Raw genomic sequence first — 26689 nt, forward strand, 5'->3', positions numbered from 1 at the left:
AGTGAGTATTAGGGATTTTTATGTCTCCAAGGTGGAAAGTCCAGTTGTTACTTTTGTGTAGTTAGTGTAGTCAGCATTATATGTAAAAATTGCATCAGTGAAAGTAAGAAGTAGGGAGAAAAAAAAAGAAACACACTTCGCACTGGACATGTCATACCTCAGCAAAATGTGGTCACTAGCATTTTTGTAGAGGATGTTCATGAGCCAGTGAGGTAAATATGCTTTATAGCTGAAGCGCTGGCCCTTTCAAATAAAGCCACTAACTGAAGTTAATGCCTTTTGAATTGATCTGAAACAAATTTGAGCATTGGAAGACAGATTCTGATTTTGCCAGTATTCTTAGCATTGAGATGATAATCTGAAAACTCGTAGGAAAGTTAATGGAGAAACTTTTTTTGAGAAATGAGTTATTTTAGATATTTTTATCTCCTTTCTTAATGTAACCTCATCAGAAAACAGCTTACTTCTCTCAAGTCTTCTACTTGTAACTCTCTGCCTTGTATTTATTTGTCAGCCTCTTATTAGTGCATTCTATGTGTTCATCTGTCCCTGTTCATGTGTATGTTGTATTTTACTCCAAATAAAACTATTCTGTTTTCAAACATTTAATCTTTAAGGAGCTGGGTTTTTTAATAGGAATATTTTGTGTAGTCATTTTTTTTATATCTGTGGGAATGGGTGGCAGATCAGTAAAGAGTCTTGCTCGAAATTAGAACTTGTAAATTACAGATTCATTCTCAAAGATACACCACATCAAACAGCTGTAAAACTCTACCAGTGGCAGGGCTGGAAAGTGGCTGGGGTGGTTGTGTTAGAGAAACTGGCATTTAACAGTGCTTGTCTCAGGAGCTGCTTGAAATGAAATGGATTATTTTTCTTTATTTTCTCAGACAAGGAAGGCTTTAAAATTGCTCAAGCAATGATGCCCCGTTCAAATCTACCATACACTTGCAGTCTAAGTTCTCCTGTTTTCTCTCAGTTTAAGTTCTCATGTTTCATACAAGTTCTCCTGTCCTTTTCCCGCCCCTGTTTAAGCAAGATTGCTTTGGGATAAGTTCTTTGTCTGTAGCATGATATTATTGCTGTAGCACAACAGTGGGGCATTATGGGGTGACCTACTCTTCATGCAGTGGCAATTAAGTTAATGAAAAGTATTATTTTACCCCTTGTACAGTCATCTAAAAAGTTAAGTTCTTAATAGGGATGTAGCAAAGAGCCTTCTGGCTTGTGTTTGCTCAGAGCAACAGGAGAACTTTTCTGGGTGAATATTGTGGGTTTTTATTTTGTGATAACACTCATTTTAATGAGATCAGTTACTGTTTCTAAAAGAGGAGGTAAAAGGTGAAGAAAAACAGAGATTCTTCTGCTGCTTTTCTGATAAATCTTTAAGTGATGATTTAGCTGGAATTTTGACTCTGTGATAGGCTTTTATTATCTTCTTAGAAACCATCTCAAAAAGAAAGTGGACTGTCAACTCCAGTATATGGCTAGGTCTCAGTGAAATAAGTTGCCTGTAGACAAGCATTGTTACAGACATTGTCATCTCCTCAAACAAGGCAAATCTTGCAGAGAGCTGTGCAGTGCAAAATTGAATCACCGCCTTTGATTTCCTGCCTGGCAGATTGCTAGTTTAGTGAGTGTGAGATCACTGTGATGCTCACATTGTTTTTTGTTGCAGAATGACTAATTAAAGGGCTTGTGTGGAACTCTTGGTGGAAAATGCACCATCTTTGACAGATGATGTCCCTGTCAAAGAAGACCTGGAGCATTATGCAGTAACAGTTTCTCTTTTTGTTGAGATAAGTACAATATTTTGAAGATGTAGATGACATCTGAATCTCTCCTGACAGATTCTAAAACTTCACTTCCTTCCCTGAGGTGTAAATTCTAATACTGCTTTTACCAGCCTTTGTACCTTGTACTGCTCAAGTAGACATCATCCATTTCTTCCACTTCAGTTGTTAAGTCCCTAGTTATGCCTGAAGGGAATGTTTAAAAAGAAAAATTCTCTATAACTGGCTGGTCTGCAGGAATCAAATCTCTTTCAAAGCTGTGGGTTTTTCAGGGGTTTTTTGTATGTTTTATTTGTTTGTTTTGTTGGTTGGTTGGTTTTTATTTTTGCTTGCAGACTGAAGAATACTTTTTATGGGAATGAGATTCAAGCACCTTAGCTTCACTAGTGTTGCATCTGACAGCCAACAAAAATGCTTTGCACTGACAGTGACTTCAACTCACCTGCTGGTCATTAGTAAATGAACCAGCATTTTCTCCATGAGACTGTATATTACCTGATAATCTTTAACTGTTCTTAAAGTAGTCATTAGTCTGTTTTTCTCTTGTGGATTGTAGTCATTTTTTAAAATGTCCTAAGATGAATACTAATATGTATTGACACTTAGTCTGCAAGTGCACCTCTTTATTTGATAGACTAATGTTAAGGACAGCTGCTGTTTGGACATTTTGTACATACCTTACCTTTGGGAAACCCAGTCATCTGTCAGGCACTTAGATTTCAATCCAGCCAAAAGATTCGTAAGATTTTTTGGTTTGATTTCCCTTTTCTGGCATTATCAAGGTCAGCTCTTGGCTTCTGTGTGATACCAAATGCTGTCAGACCACAGCAAAGTGACTCTTACTGCCTCAGGAAGCAAATGAGAATCGTCTTGCAGTGTCAGGTGGCTGAATGGCTCAAGCCTAGAAGTTTTGATCTACTCCAGGAGGATGTACCTTCTGAAACATGTTAAAAACAATTTAATTTGAAGCTAAGTTTTTATGTGAGGAGGTAAAAATTGTTATTGAAATTATTATTGTAACTGGCTTTGAGCAGAGAAGGTGCCCAGGGAGTTACCCCGTGACTGTTAATTTTGACAATGTCCCTGTAAAAGCATTGGCCCAGGACTCCTGCCTTGCTCTGGCTGCCTGCAAACTCTCTCTGAAAGTGTGTAGATATGCCCTGCTTTTGGATATATCCTGAAACATTAGGCAGCCGAATTTGGAATCAACTCTTCTCCAAATAAAGGTGAGTAGATACATGTCATTCTTTGTTTTAACAGTCTTAACATCTAGAGAATTTTGTTCATTAATTATTTTTTAATTATTATTTTTAGGAACCTGTTAATGTCGTGGAGTGTCCGTGGTTAGCCATGGTGATGCTGCGTGGTTGGTGCAGGACTCGGGCAGGGCAGCTCACGACTGACAGCTGCTGGTGGACAAGGGATCCGCCCGGAGACCTCCCCGGACTGCAGGCAAGCTTTGACAGAGACAGCAGCAACTGACTGAATAGGCCAAATATCTTTTTTTTTTTTTAGTGAGGTGCCAGTTTGTGACTCATTTTGCACAGACCAGTCCTGAGGTCTTAGTGAATTAGGTGCAATTCTCTGAATTGGAACTGCACTGAGTACCCTAAAAGATCACATAGTCAGAAGGTGAATAGAGCTGTGGTGCTAAACAAAAGTAAGGAAATTAGAAAGAGAGACCCTTCTCAGGAGTGCTTTTCTTGGGAGGCTGATGTTATGTGAAACAGTTTTAAGGGTGATGAAGAGGTTGGGTATGACTTTAGGGTACAGACCTTAAGGGCATCATCTACAGTTTGGAACTAAGCAACAAGTAGTAGTGATTAACTGGAAGGAATAATTGCAATCCTGATAACTGCTTAAAGGAGTAACTGTGATCTCCAATTACACACAGAGCAATTGCCCAACAGTTATCATGGCCTGTGAGTTCTCAAAGATCTGGAAATCCAGATGGATTCTTTCTTTCTCCTAAAGTAAGGAAACATGAGGCTTAGAGTAGCAACTGTGAACAGTGAATCCCAACAGAAAAACCATATGTGAAAGCTGCCACTCTCTTGGCTGTGTATCTGCTTCCCTTGACAGTATCAGTAAACATTTGCAGAGGCTCTAGAGACTCTTCCATGGCTTGTGTTTGATAATCATCTGATATGCTAGCAGACACCATGTTTCCATTTGGAGGCGAGTGCCTCCAGGAAAAGCAGATCTTAAACACCAGAGCTGCAGACACTTTGTCTCCCTTCCACATGTCTGCCTCATTGAAGAAAGCCCAGAGGGTTTATTTTTAAATCTAGGGGGCATAGTGCTACATGTTGGAAGTAGAACAATAAGGTCCAGGCGACCCGGTAGAATTCCTTCCTCCCTTGTTTCCCTCTCTTTCAGCAATAGGACTGTTAAGCTTCTCTCACACCCTCAAAGCACCATCCTCAACCTGTTGCTAGGACCTCAGACACCCTTTTTGTCTGCATTTTAGGTAGCTGGAGAGGCACTTGGCTTCTTACTGTAGCAGTAAGTAGAGTACTGTAAGTACTCTTGGCATCAAGAGATACAAGCCCAGGATTTTTAGTTTGCACCTTTGCCTAAGTACTTGCAGTTTTGCTTCAGTGAGAAATGGGATTCTCTGCTTTATCAGCTTCTGGCTAGGTTTACATAGGGCAGTTCTCATGGGCAGTCTCATCAGTCCCTGTGGAGATGAACCCCTGCCATTCTTCTCAACCACTCCCCCAAACCCCACATTTCAAATTTGTTAGGTACTGGGGGGCAAAACTGTTTCTAATCCTCCTTTAACATGAGTAGTGAAATGAGAAAGTTCTTGGGTATGTCTGTTAGAGGCTTGTCTTTGTCCCTGAGGATGAAGCCCAAGGCCTTCCCCAACCCAAATGAAGGAAGTTCAAAGGAGAAAAAATCTTGAACACTTTGAGAAATAGCATATTGATTATCTGAGGTGTGTATGGGAAGTCCTACAGCAAGAATTCCTTAGTGTTGACCGTTTAAATACCTTTAAATATATTTAAAGCCTATCCTTCAAGGAACTAGTAGATGGCAGGCACCCTGCTGGGTGCTTGTGTGCATGATCACCTTTAAAAAAACTCAGAGTAGTTTGTAACCTGGGCTGCTGATGAGACTGACATTTGTGAGAAACACAAAGATTCATCTCACTCCATCTGAACTTCCTGATCTGGCCTGACCTGGGTTGAGGACACCACACCTCTCTGCCTGCACGATCTCCTCCAGTCCATTAGTAAACTAGTTTGAAATGTAATGGGAAGGAGGTACAGAGCCAAGGTAAATCTTTAACTTGATGATTCTCATCAGTAGGAGTAATCCATTCACACAGAAGCATCCCAAGTGCTAGTGATGTGCTATTTTTTAATGCTGTCTTGTCAGTAAATGATTTAATGCTGTAAGCTATTTATAAACATCATTTATAATAAATCCCACTGGCAGTGACAGGCATTTAACTTTTTAATAATTTGCAAACGTTTTCATGATTTGGGACAACTAATGTATCTGTAGCTTCTCAGCGTGTGTCTTTCGGTTTTAATAGCTTATGGATCTAAAAGCAGCAGTCACCTTTTCAAGCAGGCAGAAAAGTGGTGTCCCGATTTGTGACTTTGCTACTGCAGGTGGCTGATCAGCACATCCACCAGAGTGGTTCCGCTGGGCTCGACAGCACTGCACGACGCACTCTGCGCTTTGGGCTCGCGTCCAAAGGCCCTGTGGTGGGGGGTTCTCACCTGTACTTACAGCTGGCACTTGGCTCAGCCAGTGCCTGATGGGATGCTGGAGCAGCACACACAGCGCTGGCAGGGAGCAAATTCCTGGTGCAGGAGGAATGAGACTGCCAGCCGCTGGGTGAGTCTTACTCATAAAATGGTCCTGAAAGGTGCCGTGGAAAAACCCCATTTAAACAGAGGAAAGAAACCGAGTCCTTGGAGTTGTTCAGCCCCTTTTCATTGCTGCAGATGCTGTTGGCAGCCTCCTTCAGTGGGAGACCTGTCTAAATTGATTGAGCTGAATGAGTACCTTGGCAGGGGCCCAAACACACAGGGTTCATGTTCAGACCTGACACCCCACTGTGCCTTCAGACGACCCAAAGGCCTCCTGGACCCTTCTGCCTCCATGGTGGGCCACCGACACCTTTTCCCAGTGGCCTTTGTATATATTTGGTCCCTGCTGCTCAACAGTATTTTAAAACAGCAACCCCTCAGGAAAGTTCATCTGCAGCAGTGGGGTTTGAGCATGAAGGTAAATGAAAAGAGACTGGGGTATTTCACACTGTCACACGCATGCAGAATATGTAGAGGGAGGGTAATATTGCTGGATGGTCAAACTTGAGTGTTGTACTCAAGTGTGCAGTGTGTTGGGGGGCTGTGTGGCTCATAGGGACTGTTTCAGGGCAACTTTTGGAACTGGGCAGCGTGCTGGACTGGTTGGGGTGAGCACTGGATCACAAGTGATGGGATGTCTGAGGACCCTTTTATTCCTGACATCCCTTGCCCTAGAAGTCAGCTCTGACAGTCACTAAAGCCAGTCCTAATGGTGTGCTATGGAATTCAAGCTGGTACCTCATGCACACGAATGCCACTCATAGGGAAGAGAGCCCTGTGGAGAAGAAGTGTCCCATTTCCAAACCCAGACTGCAGCCCTGCTGTTATTTCCTCATAGTGTCAAGTTGGCATGTGAGTCGATAAAAATCCCCCCGCTCACATCCTTCCCAGAAGTGCCAGTCAAAACTCAAGCAGCTATTTACCCAAAGTACCAATTTTATAGTTCTCTGTGTGTCTATAATCTATTTACCAGCATTCCTACTTCAGTATGTGCCTGTTAATAAGATTAGTAATTAAAAAGCTTGATAGGAATTGGCAAGCATAGCTCCTCCGCCTTTCCCTCCCCTCCAAGCCGGACTGGCGTGGAGTGTGAGGCAGGGTTGGCAGAGTACCTGAGGGAGTGAAGGCAGGAAGGCTCTGCTGAAACCTCTGCCTACAAGCAGGCAATGGAGAAATCCCGGCCGCTCTGGGACAATCCCCTGCAGTTTATTTTCGCGTGCATTTCCTATGCCGTGGGACTGGGAAATGTATGGAGGTTTCCCTACCTCTGTCAGATGTATGGAGGAGGTAAGTGTGGTTTATGTTATGTTTCTTGCTTCCCTCGAGGAGGAGTGTGGCAAGCTTTAAGTCCAGAAGTATGTTGTCCACGCTAATGCCCTGTTCACCCAGCAGGGTCCAGGGCAGAGTAGCACATCTGGCTTTCTGTCGGTGTGCAACCTGTCTCACTGCAGCTTTGTTTTATGTATTCTTCAGCATTAGGCTTTTACCTGACAGCTGCCCCAATACAGTGGCACTTGTTTCCTAGAAGTGCAGTGAAGCAGTGGGAAGGCCCATGTTTTCTAAAAGGGTGGAGATAGAGTGAGAGATACAGGTCTATATGGTATTAATCTATTCCTTTTTTGCCCCATTGAACCTTTCTGAAGTTATCAGAAACTATTTCAGTTCTCTGTATGTTCACATGTGTGGACTTGGAAGATATTGAGAAGGGGAGATGCTTATGGTGATTTAATTTAAGGATCAGATGTATAATTTCAAATTTCTGTCATTAATGTTTTGTCTTTTATACAAAGCCTAACTTTAGGTGATGATGATAACTTGGCTGGAAATCTGCCTTGAAGTTGGCTGAGACACTTTAATCAACAGCAGTTCCACAGCTAAAGCCTCCCAGGCACCTTTGAAAATACATTGATTTGGGCTCAAGAAAAAAAAAAGCTCTTTGAAACTTTTCCTTCTCCTGGGTCCGAACAGAAGAAAAATGATGTCTTTATCATATACCAGCCACAGATATTCTTCTTTAGAAATCAAAAGTCAGTTAATTAGATTAATTAAAGACCAACACCAATAATCTCTTCTAATATACAGCTACCACTGTGTTGAAGAATCCTTATGAAGAGTCTCTCTTTATAAGACATCCAAGTTTTATATTCTTCTCACTGCATCTGTTATCATAGTGTTGGACTCTCCTCAGCCTTGCAGTAAGGGACATGTTCAGCATCTGCCTCGTCTGCCTTTGATCTGCTTCCATCTTTTTTTCCTTTCAGGAAGAAACATACTGAGATGTTTTAAGTGCTTTTTACTTCCCCTATGCTTGTTTTGTTGGCCTGTAGCTTACTTCTAAATGCATGTGTGGCGGTAGGGGTTGGTTCATGCTGGTTTTTGAAAAGCCAGCTCAGTGCTGAGACTGCGTCAGAGCTGTCCGGTGGGATCAGGTCAGAAAAATCCAAATAATACAATAGGTGAAGTTACAGTAGAAGATAGATGCTGCAGTGGCTGAAGCTTTTTTAGGCGGTTCAGATAGCAGGAATGATAGATGTGCTGTAGTTCTGCATGTATTCCTCCGCCCATGCTTTAAGGGTAAAGACTTCATGTCTGACACTGAACTCTAGCACACAGCTTAAAATGCGAGCGTTTCCGTACGCAATTAAACTGCACGTGATTACTTTGCCAGCAGCCTATCTTGGCAGACATCCTGAAGGACAGCAAAACTTGGGACATTTTGGGGGGATTTGTGTGGTTCTTTTGACCAGCCATCTGTATCGCAGTGGATAGTAAAAATTCTCTGAAATGTAACCAAAACTGGAACACTTGATTAACTTGAAAAAAGATTAAATAAACTTCCCTGTTTGTTGCAGGGTGTTAGACTAGATGACCTCTAAAAGGTCCCTTCCAACTGAAACTATTGTCTGATTCTATGATGAACCCAAGTATTTTTCAAAAAGCATGTTTTTATAATAATATTTTTCCATTATTTTCCATTGTACTCTCCATTATTTCTCACTTCTCCAGTTAAATTTACATAGGGAAAGGCAGCTGTTTTTACTGTGAAACTAAAACTCCTGACAGGAGTTTTTGCTTTTCTTAATTCTTCTTTTTACTGCCCTCTTAAAGAGGCTTTCCAGGGGTCCACAAAAACCACGCAGACAGAACATTGTTTCAGGAGCTTAAAAGCTGGATAAGGGGGGATGTCAGCTTGTTTGGCATCTTCCTTTTAGAAAAGCACAGAGCCAGTTCCTGTCCTGCCCAGCAGAGCAATAGGGCCCTTATCACGTACGATACTGATAATTTGCAGACTTTATAACCTGCCTTTCTGTTCATCAGCAGATTGCCTCCTTCCCCCTGCTCTCCTCCAGAGAGCTTGGCCTGAGCAGAGCAGGGGGGGTTAAACCTCATGGATGCAGTTATTCTGTCCCTAAGCAGGCTGGGCCAGGCTGAAACAAGACTGGGATGGGTCTGCAGCAGGACGCTGAGCAGAGGCGAGGGTGCTGCTGGACAAGTCCAGTGCCTTGAGCAGGCCTAGGGCATATTCCCTGTTTTTCCAACTGCAGGGATCTGGCCTGTGGTCTGGTTTTTGCTGTGATGAGTCGCAGCAAATGAGGAGTTGGTTCATACAGCTGCACTGGGTCACTTGTATGAGGCAGTGTGGTTCTACCCTTTAGGAAAGTAGGGTTGGCAAGTTGGCAAGATTTGTATGCAAACAGGGTGCAGAGCAAGGGGCAGGGGGCTTAGCTCTGGCATCCCCAGCTGCAGGGGGATAGTGGGGTGAAGAGCAAGCCTGAAGACATTCCTGCTGCTTGCAAGGTGGTGAAGTTAATGCCAAGCATGTGGAAGCACTGCTGGGAGAGCGGAAGGGCCTTCACAGAGGGTCTAATGCTGACTCCCTCTGTGGTACATGGCAAAACTCTCCTCGGTGGCTGCTGGGGCAGCTCACACCCTGCCGGCACAGAGCAGCTGTGGGACCTCTTAAACCTCCAGCAGCTCCCTTGTGGCATAGGAAGTTATCTAACAGGGTAACAAAGGGGTTGTTAATAACAAGAGAGCTGGGAGGTGGGAAATTAATTCCCAGAATAAACCGGATTATTGCTCTGTGTTTATTTCCAGTTCTTTTCCTCAGTCGCTGCCTGGAGTTCATTCCTCCACAGCACTGCACAGACCCCATTGCAAGGAATGTTAATGCTGCAGATTAAATACTGAATAAGAGATATTTACGTAAATATTTTGGCTTGCTGTAAAAAGGGAAGCAGGGAAGCCTTCACAAAAATACAGCTTTTGACTCAGTCAGCAGCTCTTTCTAAAGTGAGCCCCAACTCGAGTACAAGGATTTTCTTTTTTTTTGGCAGAAATTTAAGCCAAAGCACATCCTGGTTGCCAGGTGGGAAGGTCCTTTCACCTCCTTTATCGTCAACCTTCCCATTCCTGCTGCTCCTCTTCCACAGGAGCATCCCTGTGGCTCTCCATGTGGGGAAGAAATAGGGATGAGCAGCCCTATGCAGGAGGAAACTCTGCTTCCCATCCCAGAGTCTGTTCCTGCAGGTAGAACCCTGGGGCAAAAGGCTTCATGCCTTTGCTGGTGCTTGTGGCCTCAGCATGGGGTTTTGGGAGCTTTTTGGTTTGCTGTTTGTTTGTTTGTTTGTTTGTGTTTTTTTAATCCAAGCCAGACCTCAATATGTAACTCAAAACTCTCCATTCAACATGGACGTTTCTGTTACTTTTTCTTTGAGCACTTTGGCTGTGCCGCAAAATACCCCACATGAAGTAAATCTTTTCCTTGTCCTCTTTCTCTCATTATAGTTTACAAGGTTTGGCTGGTGTTTGGTTACCCTTTAACAGCCCCAGCCCCCAACTTTGCTCAAACCGCCGGTGATGCATCTGGGCAGCCCTGCCACACCGGAGTGGTGACCAACACAGTTTAACAGCAGAAATCCCAGCTCTGCCAAGTTCCTGCGGAAAATTCCTTGTCCCCGGGCAGTCAGCACCCACCAGCCTATGGGACACCGCCTGAAACCCTGTGAGATCTCCTTCGGGGTTGAGTCATGCCCTCAGTACACAAGGTGCCCAGACAGGACCCAGACTCAGCCAGCCCCTGGGACACTGACAGCATTAATTGGCCCCAAATGGGGCAACGTGGTGTTTATCTTGCTGCTGAACTGCTGAAGGCTGACTGTTGGGTGTTTTTTTGCAGGTGGCTTTTTGATCCCGTACCTTATCATGCTGATTGCCGAGGGGATGCCACTGCTCTACTTGGAGCTGGCTGTGGGGCAGCGTATGCGGCAGGGCAGCATCGGCGCCTGGAAAATAATAAGCCCCTACCTTTGTGGTGTTGGTATGTTCTCAGTTTTCATCTTTATTTTCCATGGAGTGATTTTTGAATGGAGAGCTTTGTCTTTCAGAGGAGAAACTAGGAGGGAGCTGAGGTTCTACTGCGTCTCACCAGGCTGAGCAAAGCAGACACCTCATGGCAGGCATTTATCCCATCCCTTGCAGGGCAGTGGGACCAGACCCCAACTCACTGTGTTGGGTCCCTGCACTTGGAGGTCTAAGTCCCCCTGCCTTTGGGCACCCTGCCAAAATCCTAGTGTGAATGCCAGTGCTAAACCCAGCCCCTGGGGCTGCCTGCACTGGGCTTTGATTTCAAGAACAACTTCCCAATGAGCTCAACATGAGTGATAAAATAGTGCCTTAATTTTCTACCATTGCTGTTGCTGTCTGCCATTTACCAGTGTTTTTTCTTAGCTACATTTTTATGTTATTAAATTACCCTGATAACCCAAGCTATTGTTAATTTGCATACACACAATATATTTTTAATGATACTTTGATTATTCACCCCCCAGGGCCTAAAGTATAAAATCTAGTGCAGGATAGTCCTGGCAGGAGGAGGAGGTGGTGGATGCAGTGCCAGGGACATGCTCTGTGCACACAGCTGTGCAGGGACAAAACCCCTCCTGCACTGGGCATGCTGGTGCTGCCCCCACTCCCCACCCCTGGGGTGTTATGGGACCCTGGGCATTTTGGGGTTTTCCTGCTGACCAAGTGTCTCCCTCCATATCTGCAGGTGTTGCCAGTGTTGTCGTCTCCTTCTTCCTCTCCATGTACTACAACGTGATAAACGCCTGGGCCTTCTGGTACCTCTTCCACTCCTTCCAGGTGTGTGGGCACTCAACAGCTCAGTTTGGTCCCACTGTGGCCGTGGAGGGTCATGGTGGCTTTGCATTGGTGCTGGATGTTGCATGGCAGCATCATCGGCTGGAGAGTGGAGGTGGAGGAGGGGTTTTCTGGAGGGAAGAGTGAGGCAGTGGTGTCCCCCTCCATGGGCTCTCCCAGGGGTGTTGGATGTTGTCTTCTCGCCACGAATCACAGGTCAAACAGGTCAAACCCTGTGATGCCTTAATGGCCGGGGTGTCCTGCATCCTAGGATGGGTCTGTCTGATGGAATGGGAGAGGATAGGCCCTGGGGGAGAGGAGTGGAAAGCGTCATTGCCGGGGGAGAGGGTTAAAGAGCTCAGTCCTCAGGAAGAGAATCAGTCTGGTCATCCCCAGGCAAGAGAGACAGAGCAGATCTATCCCTGGGGAGAGGGTCAGAAAGAGTCATCCCCATGGGAGAGGATCAGAACAAATCAGTCTTTGGGCAGAGAGTCATTCCCAGAGGAAAGTGTCAGAAGAGATCATCCCTGGGGGAGAGGGTCATCGCCCGCCCCAGGCAGCACCGTGCAGAGACAAGCAAGCCCCAGGCAGAAAGCCACCCTCACCATCATCCTCCCCGTCCCTCCCCAGCACCTCAGCTCTCCCTGCCACGCTGACTCCATGCCCCTCCTCTCTCCTAGGACCCCCTGCCATGGGCCACCTGCCCCCTCAACAGCAACCGCACGGGCTACGATGAGGAGTGTGAGAGGACGTCGTCCACCCAGTACTTCTGGTACCGGCAGACCCTGAACATCTCCCCGTCGCTGGAGGCCAGCGGGAGCGTGCAGTGGGAGCAGGCGCTCTGCCTGACGCTGGCCTGGCTGGTGGTTTATCTCTGCATCCTCCGCGGCACCGCCTCCACCGGCAAGGTGAGAGGGGGGCACAGCCCTGCCCAGCCTGGGCGGGATGTGGGGAGGGCAAATGAGAGCCCAGAGCAGTGGCCGTGGCTGCTGCCACTTGGGGTCACGGCACTGAGCTCCACTGCTGCCTCTACTGCCCTGTCAAGTGGCAATTCAAGCAGGATCAACCAAAGCACAGAGTGATACTGAAAAAATAAACCAGAAAAGTCCTGTAAATGCAGCAAAACCAGTTGCCAGGCTGCTGGCCATGAGGAAAGCTGTCTGCTACAGCAGAACCATGTCAGGAGACGTCTATTCCTTGGTCTTTGCGAGAAAAAAAAGACATCTACCGGGCATGTTTTGCTCGCCTTTTATTCACAGCAGAAATTATGAGGAAGTGGGAAGAAAAACCCCAATGTCCTGGCTGAGCCTGCACTAAGCAGCAAGCTGAGGGCTGTAATCCCCAAATCGTCTTAGCTGAACACAGAAAGCCAAGAGACTATAAACTAAGAATAACCTCTTAAACTTGTTGCAACTAATTCAATTTTGATTCAATTCGATTCAATTCAAGTTTGATTTTGACCTTTTATGAGGTCCGCTTGCCTTCCTCCTAGAGCAAATGATGAATGACCTTTGCCTAACGAGTTCTTAATAGACAGTTGCACACTGGTGTTACTTCACTGAATGAGGCAGAACTGAGTTTGTGAATGCTGCAAACATTTTAGAGTTTTGTTTGATTTCCAGTCAAAGAGAAGACCCTAGGAACAGTAGCACAAGTCTTGGTTTCTAATAAAAACTTGCTTCCTTAAAATGTAAATCTAAAGTTAGATTTGTCTGAAAATATTTCTTTAAAGATTATTACACAAGAACAAACACAATAACGATAATTATTTGTGTAAAGTAAATGAGACTGACCATAGTGGATTAGCTTTACGTATTCTTTAGACCAAGATGTTTCCTCTTCTTCCCCAGGTCGTCTATGTGACAGCCTCTTTGCCATACTGTGTTCTCATCATATACCTCATCAGAGGATTAACACTTCATGGAGCTGTGAATGGGCTTGTCTACATGTTCACGCCAAAGGTACAGAAAAACTCTACTGAATTTTCCATTAAATGTTATTTGTCACTGAACGTGTAGGTTTTTAAAAGGTGTTGATGCTCTTCCTTATATTGAATTTTTGCAGCAGTAGGATAGGTCAGCCAGCTGGAAACCCTGGTGGCTTCCAGGAGTGAAAGTGGAGTGGCAGCTGCTTTGCCATGGTGCCCGTAAGCTGTTTGCTTTCTCCTGCAGAGAAAGACCTGCCCATTAGCATAATCTGTAGCCAAACTGAATTATTTTCAGTCATATAAGTAACCCTGCACCCAAAAAACCCTGAACTAAAACGAGTGCACAAAGGGACCCATCCCTGTCCCCACCCATGCACGCTGGAAGGGGCATTGCTGGGAATCCATATGTAGCTTCATGCTCTCGCTCTCTGGGTCTGGCTTTGCAGCTGGAGCAGCTGATGAACCCCAAGGCGTGGATCAGCGCTGCCACGCAGATCTTCTTCTCGCTGGGCCTTGGCTTCGGCAGCCTCATCGCCTTTGCCAGCTACAACGAGCCCAGCAACAACTGCCAGAGGCACGCCATCATCGTCTCGCTCATCAACAGCACCACCTCCATCTTCGCCAGCATTGTGACCTTCTCCATCTACGGCTTCAAGGCGACGTTTAACTACGAGAGCTGTATAAACAAGTAAGAGCCTGGTGTTCCACTCGTTTCCCACTGCTAGCCATTCTGGGGCAGGTGAGAGGGGAGGTAAATAAATAACAGGACGCAGTGCTGCCAGCACTGCCCCAAGACCAGACTCGATACCGCTCTAATAAAGCTAATGGAGCTATTTAAAGCGATGAAGCCTGAGATGAAAGGTCAGAGCGACTTGCCTTTTGACACCTGGGTGCTGCTTCCAGGCACGGGCCTGGCCGAGAGGATGTTTGCCTGGGCAAGTCACAGAGGCACTGTCCCCTGTGTTCTGGTCCTGGCACATGTCTTGGGGAGCAGGGGGGACTGATTAATAAAATGCAGCAATGCTCAGACACCCCACTATTAAGGCTAAGCCCTGTTCCAGGAGCTCAGCCTCCACGGCTGTGATGCTCTGGAGGTGCCTAGGAGCCTGCAGGATTGTGTCCTGAGGCAGCAAGCTTGCATGAAGTTCCTGGCACAGGGCCTGCAGCAGTTACACTTTTACTTATATTTTTAGAGCTTTCAATCTATTTGCTGATCAGAGAGGAAACCAAGCTGCTAGACCCTGCTCGTTGCCAAAAGGCTCGTTAAGTTGATGGGGTGTGGACGTGAGACTGGAGGGCAAAGGGGAAGAGACGCCAGCCAGCACTGGCTGGCACCCAAAATACCTGCCTGGGAGCCCAGTGTGGGTGCAGGGGCTGCTCCCTACAAAGCACAGATAAGTGCAAGATCACCCACATCCCATTCTGGAAATGCCATGGCTCTTACCTGGGGAGACTGGATCCCTGGGGCCAGCATGTGGGGATGGATGGGTGAGGTATCCTGGGCCTGAAATTCCTGCAATCCTTCCCAGGGTGATCTTGCTGCTGATGAATGCTTTTGACCTGGAGGAAGGCTCTTTGACAGCGGACAACCTCAGCGAGACGAAAGACTACCTCATGGCCACCTACCCACAGGAATATGCCCAGTTAACGCCTCAGATTAAAAACTGCAGCTTAGAAGCTGAGCTAGACACGGTGAGTTGCCACTTTGTGCTGCCTCCTCTCCTCCCACTGAGCCCGGGCATCCCCATGTGAGCACATCCGTGTGCCTGACCGGGGCTGAGGATCACTTCTATCCCTCAGGATGGGGCAGGGGGCTTGCCTGGGTGGTTGGCAGCTGAGCTGGGTGGCAGTGCAGTCAGACTGCTGGCTCTGGCTGTGGAACAGGGCAGGTCACAAAGATTTGGGGTAAATGTTTTTTTGCTCTAAGCGGCACTACGCCAGTGTCTGTGCAGTTTGGATAAACTGGCAAGAATCTCATCTGCTTTTGCTGTGCACAACCGCCACTAGACATGTACCTTGTCATGACAGAGTCACTCTCTGATGTCCACCTTATGTCCTTTATCAAGGATGAGGAGCTGCCCGTAACTCATTTTTCTCCCCTTCTCTCTGGCAGGCTGTCCAGGGGACGGGACTGGCATTTATAGTCTACTCGGAGGCGATCAAAAACATGGAGGTGCCCCAGCTGTACTCTGTGCTCTACTTCTTCATGCTGCTGATGCTGGGCATCGGCAGCATGCTGGGGAACACGGCCGCCATCCTCACGCCGCTGACCGACAGCAAAGTCATCGGCGCCCGCTTCCGCAAGGAGGTGATCTCGGGTAAGAGCCCGCCGCGTCACAGCGTGGGCCACACACGGTGCGTGTGCGAATGCAAAGGCTTTGGTGTCCCACCGCCACTGAGGGTCCCCCTCTCACCTTGAGTGCAGCAGGGAATAGTAAATGTGCTGCTGGAAAGGTTCACCTGCCTTTGTGAAATCCTGCCCCAGCCTTCGAAGCACTTCCCCTCCGGAGCTCCCAAAGCGCTGGGGCGATTGTGGCTGTGTATTTACAGGCTTCCCAACACACCCCTTGGGGCTCCTTCATACTGGTGTCTACTGACTGGTGAAACTCAAAGAGACAGTGCAGGTGTCAAGAGACTTGCAGTAAGGAGCTCTTCAGTCACATCACCAGTATCCCAACACCTGTCTTTGGCCAGAAGTAATATGTGCTCCTGTTCAGGCATGGAAATCAGTTGTCCCATCTTAAAAACCTGTTTTAGCGGGATGCTCGGTGGCAACACCAGATAATGCATGCACATGTGACAAGGCTATAGCCAAGACTTCGTTGTCTGGAGCGATGTGCTGTGACTATGCAGGTCTGAGGAGCAGTTTAAGGACACACCAGCACAGTCACACATAAAAAGAGACAGATCTTTTCCATAAGGGAAAAGAAATTATCCTTCTCCTCAGAGAAAGCTGCTCAGCAGAAATTCTACCAGTTTTTTAGTCACAAGGAGTATGAAACTTCCCACACCCAATTAGACTTCCAGGTGTAATGGCAGGGTCCTTCTTTTATCCACGCAGGCGTTGTGTGTTTCATTAACTGTGTGATTGGCCTGATCTTCACCATGGAGGCTGGAAATTACTGGTTTGACATATTCAACGACTATGCAGCCACCCTCTCCCTGCTGCTCATCGTGCTGGTAGAAACCATTGCTGTGTGTTACATCTATGGGATAAGAAGGTAAAAGCTTGAATCCTCCTTTCTTTACAGTGGGATAGCAGGGGGAGTGGCCATGAGCCAAGACATGCAGGGCCAAGAATAAAAACACTGCCCTGGGCTGCATGTTTCTCCTTTGCTATAGTATCAGCAGGGCGATGGGGGTCTCCCCTGCCCTGCAGGGGGCCGTTCCAGGGCCTTGGTTCAGGGCTGTACAGGAGCCAGGCTGGGCCGACACCACCTCTGCTGGCAGGGGAGTGCTAATGGGCTGTACACACCCACCCCCTGCTCTGGTCTGTGGTCTGAAGAGCACCTTCTGCCAAAACTCTGCTCCTCCCGTGACAGTAGTTCAGCATGAACACAACAGTGCCAGTAAGTCTGGTTTCAAAGGTGGTCACCTCACAGATGGCTGGTGTCCCAAGTCATCCCTTGTGGGCAAAAGGAAGCTTTGGCATCAGGAAGGGTTTGGAACAGCAGAGGTGTTTGTGCTCGTGGCACCTAAAGGAAAAGGCTTCAGCATTTCCTTTGTTAGTCTGCCAGCACAGTAGGTGCACAGGCACCTTCACGGGTATTGTGTCCTTGATGAGTTCAAAGCCTTCCAGTCAGATTCAGGTCTCCTGTGAGATTTCAGGTACAATCCCCAGAATTGTACTTCCTCAAAGACAGCAATGAGAGCAACTCAACTACACAAAACCTAGCAGAGTTTTCTCCACAGCACTTGAGCATCATTGCTTTTATCTGTCAGCTGACACCAGAAACCCCCTGAACTTATATTCCCGGCCAGAACTTTTCTTGCTGTATCTATTTCTCGCTACTCTCTGCAGTCTGTTTTGATTTCACCCTCACCATGATTCTGGTGAGCCCTGACAAGCCCTTCTTCAGACAACGCCTCTCTGCTCATTTGAGGTGAACTTTAGTCCCCTTTCTCATCTCACATGGAATTCTGCAGGTGGTTTTGAAGTCACTCAGGAGAAGGTATCGACTGAACATATGCAGCTGTTCTCAAAAATATGTTTTCTTCTTTTAAACACAGATTTGAGAAAGATCTTTACACCATGATTGGACGCAAACCAAACTGGTATTGGAAAATTATGTGGGCCTTTGTTAGTCCTCTGCTAATTATAAGCCTATTTATATTTTACCTCACCGACTATATCCTCACAGGAACCTTGCAATACCAAGCGTGGGATGCCACACAGGTAAAATAGTTTTGGGCTTGGGGGTTTTTGTTTTTTATAGACTTTCCCTAAGTTCCTGCAAGGATACAGCCTTCCTTCCTAACTAAACTGTTCCACAAAACTGGAAAGCTTGCAGCTCGAGTGAGGGCCAACCCCTACATTTGTGGAAAGGAAAAAGAAGGAAAACTTGAGTTAATGATGATGCAGTGATTCTGTGAAATCAACTAATATCCCTCTGATTCTTAATTGACCCCTTCATGCAGTAGAACTTTATTAATGTTGAAGACCCAAATATCATCTTTAAAAAAACACTTTAAACAAAAAAAACTACTTTCAAAGTGTATTGTTTTGAACAAAATTAGTGGTATTTAAACAGAACCGAACTGCTGCTGGAACAGTTTTCATAATTTCCATATAAAATTTTCCTCAAGGCCAGAACAGTTTTGTACAACTACTGAACTGTGTATTTTTCACAGAGTAATTACTGTTGGATAAGTAATCACCGGTTCCGTAACCTTTCGTGGAAATGTTCCCATCGTGCAGAAACAAAATACATAATTGGCCATGACACAAAAACAATTAAGGACCCATGGCGGGCCTGGCCTGTTGACTGGGTGTCAGCATGAGCCCACAAGCTCCAGGAGAGGAACACGGAAGCCTGACAGGGGTCAGGGCCCAGCCACCTCATTAAGGAACACAAATCAAGCCAAAATCCACTCTTTCCCAAAGCTTGCAGAAGTTTCTCCCAACCCTCTTGTCAGCAGCTCTGTTCTTGTTGTCAGTTTTCAGGGTGGTTGGGCAAAGAACAGCGCTGAGGGCAGCTGTGGGCTGGCACAGCCAGAAAGTGCTTCTCAGATGTCCCAGTTAGATCCATGTGCACAGCTTTGCTCCTGACCCGACTCCAGGACTCCCAAAACCATGGATCCCACAGATCCAACACTGCTTCTCTCCCTTGCAGGGGCAGCTGGTGACCAAGGATTACCCTGGCTATGCCCTTGCAGTGATCGGGCTGCTGGTGGCGGCATCTACCATGTGCATACCCATGGGGGCGATAATGACTTTTATAAGGAAGAGACTGAAGAGGGAAAGAGTTTCAACCGTTGCATGAATGCTGACAGCTGGATTTGGGAAGACCTTACCCCCCCCCACCCCCGTCATCGGTGATGGGGCACTTCCGGAAGACAGCAGCAACCATTATTTGTAGCAGCTATTTATAGAGTTGAGAATGGTGGGTGCTATATTGACCAAAAAGTGCTCTTGAGAGGTTCCACGATGGTTTGGGGGGAAAAAAAAAAAGCTCTTCTGTAACAAGATGAAGCTTTAAAATAACCCATGTATGAGAGGGGGAAACCAGAAGAGCAGCTCTCAAAATGCTAGTTAGCACAAATTAACCAGCACATCAGCCCATTACACAATGTTAGGTAATTCTTTTCCACTTCGTTGTAGCACTGCCTGTGCGGAACCTGAGCAACCAACTAAGCGTGTTCCTGCACCAAAGTACCAGCAAATATCCTTACCCATTTGAGACGCTGCACTTCAGTGTGCACATTATTTGAAATGACATCTGTGTTTCATCAACAGAGGAAACTGTTGAAGTCTGCCAATGAGAATGTGATAATCCCTTTCCTACTTGGGAGGAACCAGTAGGATGGCATTGGGAGATAAAAATGTGGCCAACATGGCTTCTTTTATACTGGTGTCCAGCAAAGCAGGTAATGTGTATATATTTATATATGCAAACATATATATGAGTTGCACAAGTTTTTTCCCCCCCAAGAAGTAAGCTTCCAATTCCAGTACATAACTGTGCACTGTGCTGTACTTTGTATTTTCTAGGGATGCACTTTAAGTACACTAGAAGGTATCTGTGATAAAGCTGCTTTACGAGCCCCACCCAAACAAAAGTATGCCATGTAATTAGCTTTGACAAAGTTCATATCCAGGTATTCTTTAATCATCAGATGTAACAATCCAGCAGTTCCATGGACCTGGTTAATTTCCCTATGTAAATGTTTTATAAAGAAAGCAACATGTTTAAATTGTAAGCTTCATGTAATAGAAAACATTAAAATTATATCTATGAACTTTAAAAAAGGTCGCTCTGAAGAAGAACATTTGAGAAACACTCATGGGATGGGGGTTCTTGATACAGTGTCTTAACTATGTAACCATTAGAAGACGGAAGTGCCTTACAAAAGAAGGATTAATTTCAAACATTGTTAAAGCACAATCACACAAGTCTCTAGTTCTGGGGCAAAAAGCAAGAGGCAATTATACAGCCTTCAGGGGTGGGCAAAATCTTGACAGGGACAACCTACACCAACAAGACCCGCTTAGTCTGTAAAAGCCCCTGGAAACAGGACGCACCTCCCTCCCCAGGCTCTGCTAACAAAGGAAAGACGACCTTTTCACATTTCTGTTTATTAAAAATGGATACCATAAACAAGACCTGTACAAAAAAATATCCGAAATTGCCCAGAATTTGGTAACAGTTGCATGATGAGAAATTATCGTCTTGGGCCTCCTCTTCCTCTTCCACGACCTCGGCCTCTGCCACGGCCTCTGCCACGGCCTCTTCCAGCAACTTAGCAGGTGAAAGAAAAAGGATAAATCAAGTGAGACCCAGGAATACTTTCATTTTGATTAAAACATTCTGTATTGAGCATAAGCACCACACTGCTTCCTTGTGATGAGACATCAAGTCAGATATTAAGTCTGTTAATGCTCAGTAAGTTTCAGGCAATATTTCATCTTTGGTACTGGGTTTTTCAGTATACAACTTCCCCAGGCTACTGTCTGTCCTTGGCTTCACTGCAGAAAACAAGGGGATGTAACAGCTGGCTGCTCCCAAGTGCCAGGGTGGGTCTGACAGGGAACTAGGATTCCTCCTCTTTTTTGTTTTCAGAAAATCTCATTTTCCAGAAGGGATCAGAAAAAGTGTATGCAAGACAAGAGTACTTTGTTAGTATTCATTACAGTGGGAAATATTTTTTTTTTTGGGCACAGCTCTCATTGTGGTTTATGAAATACTCTGTGTGGGGGAAAGGTGAGTTTTAACATGGTGTGATTCTCAAGCTCACCCTTTCTCAGGCACCATTTTGAAGGGATCCCACTACTAAACAGCTCCTATTTTCAGTGATACCTCTGCCAATTTAAAACATGACTCTGAGGCCAAGGTCTTGGCTGTGTGCCCCCACTTTTAATTACTGCTATTTAATGGTGAAGGGAAGACAGAAGCACAGGGTAATTGAGGCCACAACTGCTGAAGGCCGTGTGATCCATACAGTGATAACGTGCCATTGCACCTGTTTCTCCTAAAGAAATATGGCTTGACCCACCCAGTTGCAAGGCCACCCTACTTTCGAAATTAGTGGTTCATTTCAAACATGTTTGTGAGTGCAGGGCTCACAAAGATACTAAAAACTCTGCAGAAATGGGTGGCTTGTTAAGAGACACACACTAACACCCCCCTCCCAGAGCAGGCCATGGATTTTTCTGGCATGTAGGTCACAAAGACAGAAAGAGCAGAGGCACAGGGCAAATTCCACAGAAGCAATGTGTCATTTTTTTTGCTGATAACAGACTGACTCTGTAATTTCCATGCAAGTGTCAACACCTGACTAAATGATGGCGGCAGCTCCGGGCATCAGCAGAGCTGCATTTGCTAAGTGCCAGCACACCTGGACCACAGGCACATGTGCCACACCCAAGCACATCCCACCTTCCACTGACAATTCCACTTGCCAAGGACAGACCGTGGGTTTTTACACTCTTGAAGCTGAAGGGCGTTTACAGATTAAGGCAGCACAGCACAGCTGCAGTCAGAGTGCTTCCACACACTGTGGGCACAGCGAGCATTAAAAGGAGGCAACTGGGGCTGTCACAGCCGCTCCCCTCACAGTTAACAGGAAGTGGTGATGTTCTCATCATACCGTGGGGCTCAGGAAAGACAGCCATCCAACCACACTCGTTTCTCCACACGGTCAGATTGTTTTTAATGGACGTGAGAGGAGCAAAACCCCCTTGGGAGCTTTATCCGTATTCTCCATAGAGACAGCGGCAGCCGCAGCGCCTGCACTTGGTGATGCACCCGAGGGCTCCTCACACCACCTCAGAAGGGTGAGCACACTAATGCCTAACACACTGCAGAGCCAAATACTTACACACTAATTGCAGGAGAAAGGGCACAACATTACTTTAGAGCACAATTAGCTTTCACTTACAGCTTACTATTTTAAAAATGCACAGATTAACTGCTGGGCAAAATATATACTGCTGCAGATATTCTGGGGTTTACTGGATATTAATCTTCAGTAGTGTGCATTAAAACTGAATTACTCTCTATAATGTTAGGCTTGTAGGGAAAAGGTTTTTGTTCAACAGTTTTTTGAGAAAAAAGTTCCAGGAAGAGCAGAGTGGAATGCTACTGGGAACCAAAGCTAGAGATCTGCTCATTGGAATATACAGCCTAGACTCCCTCAGGTCCTCAAGTCTCTCAAATCCAGTTCTCAGAGATACCATTTTTATCCACCATCAAATTTCAGTGAACCATTCAGCACTGTTTGAGGTGGGAAAGGCAGATTAAGCCAGTGTAGTATCAAACCCTTAAAAGAGGAAGGAATTAGAGGCCAAACGCAGATGTTAAGACACTCAAATCAGATGTCTTCAGGTTCAGAGGACTGAAATACATAAAAAGGCAGAACAAACACAGGAATGCACAAACTGACCTGCTTCTCTTTTCTTGGATTTGACTTTTGGTTCAACATCCACTAGCAAAGTATCCAGAGGCAAACTGTCCGGCAGAATGAAGTAGCGGATATTGTTCCCTCGAATACTCAGCGTCTCCAGCTGTACGGGTTCTCTGTTCTTCAGTGTCATTTTCACTGCTTTGAGATGTGTATTCATGCTGACATCCACTCCTGAAACAACACAAGCCTGATTTCAGGGATGAGGTCTCTTGTTGCCTATGTTTAAGAATGCACATGCTTCAAGATCTAGCCTGATCATTAATACCTGCCTCTGCCACTCATTAATTAATTCACCCTGTACCTGAATGAAACTATGTGTCTTTTTCTTTCTTAAATTATGCCCGATAAGTTATCAATTGCTACCTTTAACACCTTATTGCTAGAGAGCTTTATCCAGGTCCTGGCAATAGCCGAGGAGCCAGTGGCTAAATATCCAGTAGCCAATGGTTAAATCAGTTCTTCTGAACAACAAATAAGCTGCTGCTTATTACAGAAGTCTAATACTGCCCTTACCCCTTTAAAAAGAAGTAAAACCTCAGAGGTTTTCCCGTAAGCCTTAGGAAAATCCAACCACCAAAGCAGCATTTATTTTCTGATAAAATACATCCACAATACCAGAGTGGTATCTACTATGGAAGTACATAAAATACCCTCCTGTAAGGAACAACCACTGTGCTTACACACTTTGAGAACAGCCAGTATGTAAGAACTGTATGGAATCAGAACTGTGCCCATTATGCTGTGCTATGCATCATTCCAAAATGGAAACAATCTCAGTTGGATGCACGTATTAAGTAGCAGCCATGAGAAGCAATTAAAAAGTTTTTATTTTTGACATGACGAGCTTTCCACGGAATTTGATCTCCAGCTATGAAGATCAAAACAAGAATGCCTTTTTCTAATCAAAACAGATGCAAAAGATTGACGCTGCTGTTTACAAACACCTGCTAATTCAGCGACAAGGCACCCACGGGAGCAAAATTTTAATGTGTTCAAACTTCTGTACAAACAACCCTTCGTGATACAAATAAACCGAAAGATGTGTTACCAAGGTGAGTAACACAAGTGAGCATCAGGCCAGAACCAGAAGAACCACTGTGCTGTGCTTATTCCATGTAGTTCCTCTATCCTCATCCCCCTCCGTCTGGATTTTACAGAGCTCTCTGGCCCCTCCACTCCACCTGGCTCATGTAAGGAGCACCACATGAAACCTGCCCCTTTGGCAGCCCAGCTCTGGCCAGCCCAGAAGAGGAGACTGCACAATCCAACAGCTCAACAATTACGAACACAGTTCACCCACCGCTGTAACGGGAAGACTGCAGTTTGAGAAATATGGACTGCATTCCAAGTTTTTGCTGGTTCTTAGCAGAAAATGAGAGCAGCTTTGCTCAACAATTAAGCCTGAAAGAGCAGTGAGGTCAGGAGACCAGCAGTGTGTTTGCCTCCCACCTGGCTGGGTTCAACAGAGCATGCTGCAATCGGGTACCAGGGTGGTGCACTCACCTCTAATCAGAACCGATGGACCAGGCTGCAAAATAATGCCCGTTTTGAACTCTGACAAATCTCCACAGATTGCTACTGGCCAAAAAAGCACCTAAGCAATCCTCTGGAGTAAAATTCAAACTTGACGGAGTTGTACTTTTTTTTAAAGAGTGCCTGGGCAGAAGAGCTTCTAAAAGTCGCCCGAGGTGAGCGTAGGAAAGGAGATAAGGCACCTTCCTCAGCTCACCTGTGAAGGTTTGCCTTGTTAAACACAATGTGCACCACCCCTGTACCTGATGTCTCTGAAGGAAAGCTCACAGGAACACCCTCAGAACAATGTCCCTCACTGAGATTATTAAAGCAAACAAAACAGTCTGCACATTTTTTAATACATGAGAACCACATACTAAATCATACAGACTTTCCCTACAACTTTCAGTTTAGTGAAACAAACCACCTGGTAAACAATAACACCCACAAACTAACATGACAGACCCCTGGCAACAGCAGGGGGGCTTATTCTCATTGACAGGATTCCTTTTTGCCCTGAATCTCATATCCAGCTTCACATTTTCAAACTCACATTCTTATTAAATCAATGTAAATATGTATTTGCATCTAAGTTCACCTTATACAGACCAAAAACATGTTCAACAGAAATAATTATGTTTTTGATTAGACTGCCTATGTACAAAATTCAACCAACCTGAGACCACACCATCACTGAACGTTTGGCATTTATTTGTGACACCATTAAAAAAATAAGTCCCTCTTCGGGTGATTCAGCTGCAACGTTTTTATTGCTTGTTGCATTTTCACAAGTGAAATTCAGAAGTACTGAAACATCTCACAGAGGTTTAGAGGCCTACCCCACTACCTGTTCGATACAGCAGCAAAACCACCTCATCAACACTAACAGTGGAACAGGTTGCCCAGAGAAGCTGTGGATGCCCCATCCCTGGCAGTGCTCAAAGCCAGGCTGGATGGGGCTCTGAGCAACCTGGTCTAGCGGGAGGTGTCCCAGTCCACGGCGCTGGGGTTGGAACTAGCTGATCTTTAGGGTCCCTTCCAGCCCAAACCATTCCATGATTCTGTGGTCATGCTGCTAACATCCTAAGAGATTACAACACGCACCAGCTTTGCAACAGTCTGGGGAAGTTCACTTCCTTCCCCCCGAGCCTGTTTGGAGGCAAAGCCCACAGTCAGGCTCAGAGGCTCCCAGTGCTACAGTGAATTTCCAGCCTCCCAGCAGCGCCTTAAAACCAAGGAAAGCTAATCACAAAATATACCCTGGCCTAACCACGGGTGAACTCACCCACTAGCACATATCAAAGACAACCTCTAACCCGCTGATATTCCCCAGTATTTTCATGGTCGCCTACGGAAGGCTGGCTGGTCACAGCTCCTCGCTCTTCCCAGCAACTTCCGACAATACCCAGGCACAAACACAAACGCACCTCGCGCCTGCACACAAGATACGCGAATTCAAAAGCTCATCTTCCAGCGCGGCTCCCCGCAAGAGGGAGCACAGGACAAAAAAAAAGCTCAATCCGAGCCGTGGCTGCCAATTGTTTGGCGAAAGGCGCCTGGGAACACTTGGCTACAGCCTCCCATCCTGCCGTACCTGTGATCGTTCCGTGCACCTGCGTCCCGTTCTTCAGCTCGATGGTCACAGTCTCATGGCTCAGCTTCATCAGAAACCTGCGGAATTCAAAACGTGTTCAAAAAAAAAAACCCAACCCCCTTCACTCCCACACAGAGCCGTACGCGTTTAACAGCGCGCACACCCAACATCTGCTCATCCCGAGCTCTCCGAGACGGCGCCCGTGGATTCCGCTGGGAATGTTTTAGCGGCAAACCCTACATCCCGCCCAGCCGCGGCAAGCTGGGCCGCTGCCGGTCCCAGCACCTATTTCCCGGCGAGACGGCCATTATTATACAAAGGAGGAACCATTTTACGGCTTGTCAGCATCCCGGGAAATCAACGCTATCCCTACCGCGAGGGGGGAAGGAGTTACCCCCCCAAAACCGGGGGGGCTTTGCTGAGCGACCCGCGCAGGCCCTGGGGCGGGAGCGCGACCGGGCAGAGCGGGGCCCCGCCGCCAGCAGCGCCTCCCGGGCTCCATCCCGGGGCCGCTCCCGCCCCCAGAGCGCGGGCGGGCGCGATCCATCCGCCTCCATCGGCCCCCATCCGCGCCCCGCCGCTCACCTGACGAGCTTCATGTCGGCGGGCGGCGGCGGGCCGAGCGGCGGGAGGGACCCCGGGCAAAGCGGAGCCCCGGGCGGAGCGGAGCCCTCAGCGCTCTCGGTCGGGTCGGGCCGGGCCGGGCCGCGCCAGGAAGGGCCGCTCTCGGCGGCGAGCGGGAGGCGCGGGCACAGCGCCCCCCTGCGGGCCG

At 46.5% G+C, this 26689-nt stretch overlaps 2 protein-coding genes across 4 annotated transcripts; one reads left to right on the forward strand and one right to left on the reverse strand.

The window, feature by feature from the left end:
* The first annotated feature begins 9 nt into the window (after window positions 1-9).
* Window positions 10-20011, forward strand: SLC6A20 (solute carrier family 6 member 20). Of its 3 annotated transcripts, XM_027892324.1 has the most exons (12): window positions 10-3019; window positions 3108-3245; window positions 10800-10940; window positions 11673-11764; window positions 12442-12669; window positions 13612-13722; window positions 14135-14376; window positions 15218-15380; window positions 15802-16006; window positions 16750-16909; window positions 17919-18084; window positions 19022-20011. In XM_027892324.1, exons 3-12 carry the CDS (start codon window positions 10826-10828, stop codon window positions 19169-19171), a joined length of 1632 nt encoding a protein of 543 aa, XP_027748125.1. In that variant the 5' UTR covers window positions 10-3019; window positions 3108-3245; window positions 10800-10825; the 3' UTR covers window positions 19172-20011. The 3 variants fall into 3 exon arrangements, with proteins under 3 accessions (XP_027748125.1, XP_027748133.1, XP_027748118.1); XM_027892332.1 differs by lacking the exons at window positions 10-3019; window positions 3108-3245 and adding an exon at window positions 6747-6907; XM_027892317.1 differs by lacking the exons at window positions 10-3019; window positions 3108-3245 and adding an exon at window positions 8541-10150 and having other exon boundaries at window positions 19022-19171.
* On the reverse strand, window positions 19996-26615 carry SNRPD1 (small nuclear ribonucleoprotein D1 polypeptide). Its single transcript, XM_027892384.1, has 4 exons — window positions 26503-26615; window positions 25918-25994; window positions 22791-22982; window positions 19996-20647 (listed from the first exon to the last, which is right to left on the reverse strand). Exons 1-4 carry the CDS (start codon window positions 26514-26516, stop codon window positions 20571-20573), a joined length of 360 nt encoding a protein of 119 aa, XP_027748185.1. The 5' UTR covers window positions 26517-26615; the 3' UTR covers window positions 19996-20570.
* Between the last annotated feature and the right edge of the window lie 74 nt (window positions 26616-26689).

Source organism: Empidonax traillii, unplaced genomic scaffold, assembly GCF_003031625.1.
Source record: "Empidonax traillii isolate 1590-97213 ecotype Southwest subspecies unplaced genomic scaffold, ASM303162v1 scaffold14:size4059594, whole genome shotgun sequence".
Classification (NCBI taxonomy): domain Eukaryota; kingdom Metazoa; phylum Chordata; class Aves; order Passeriformes; family Tyrannidae; genus Empidonax; species Empidonax traillii.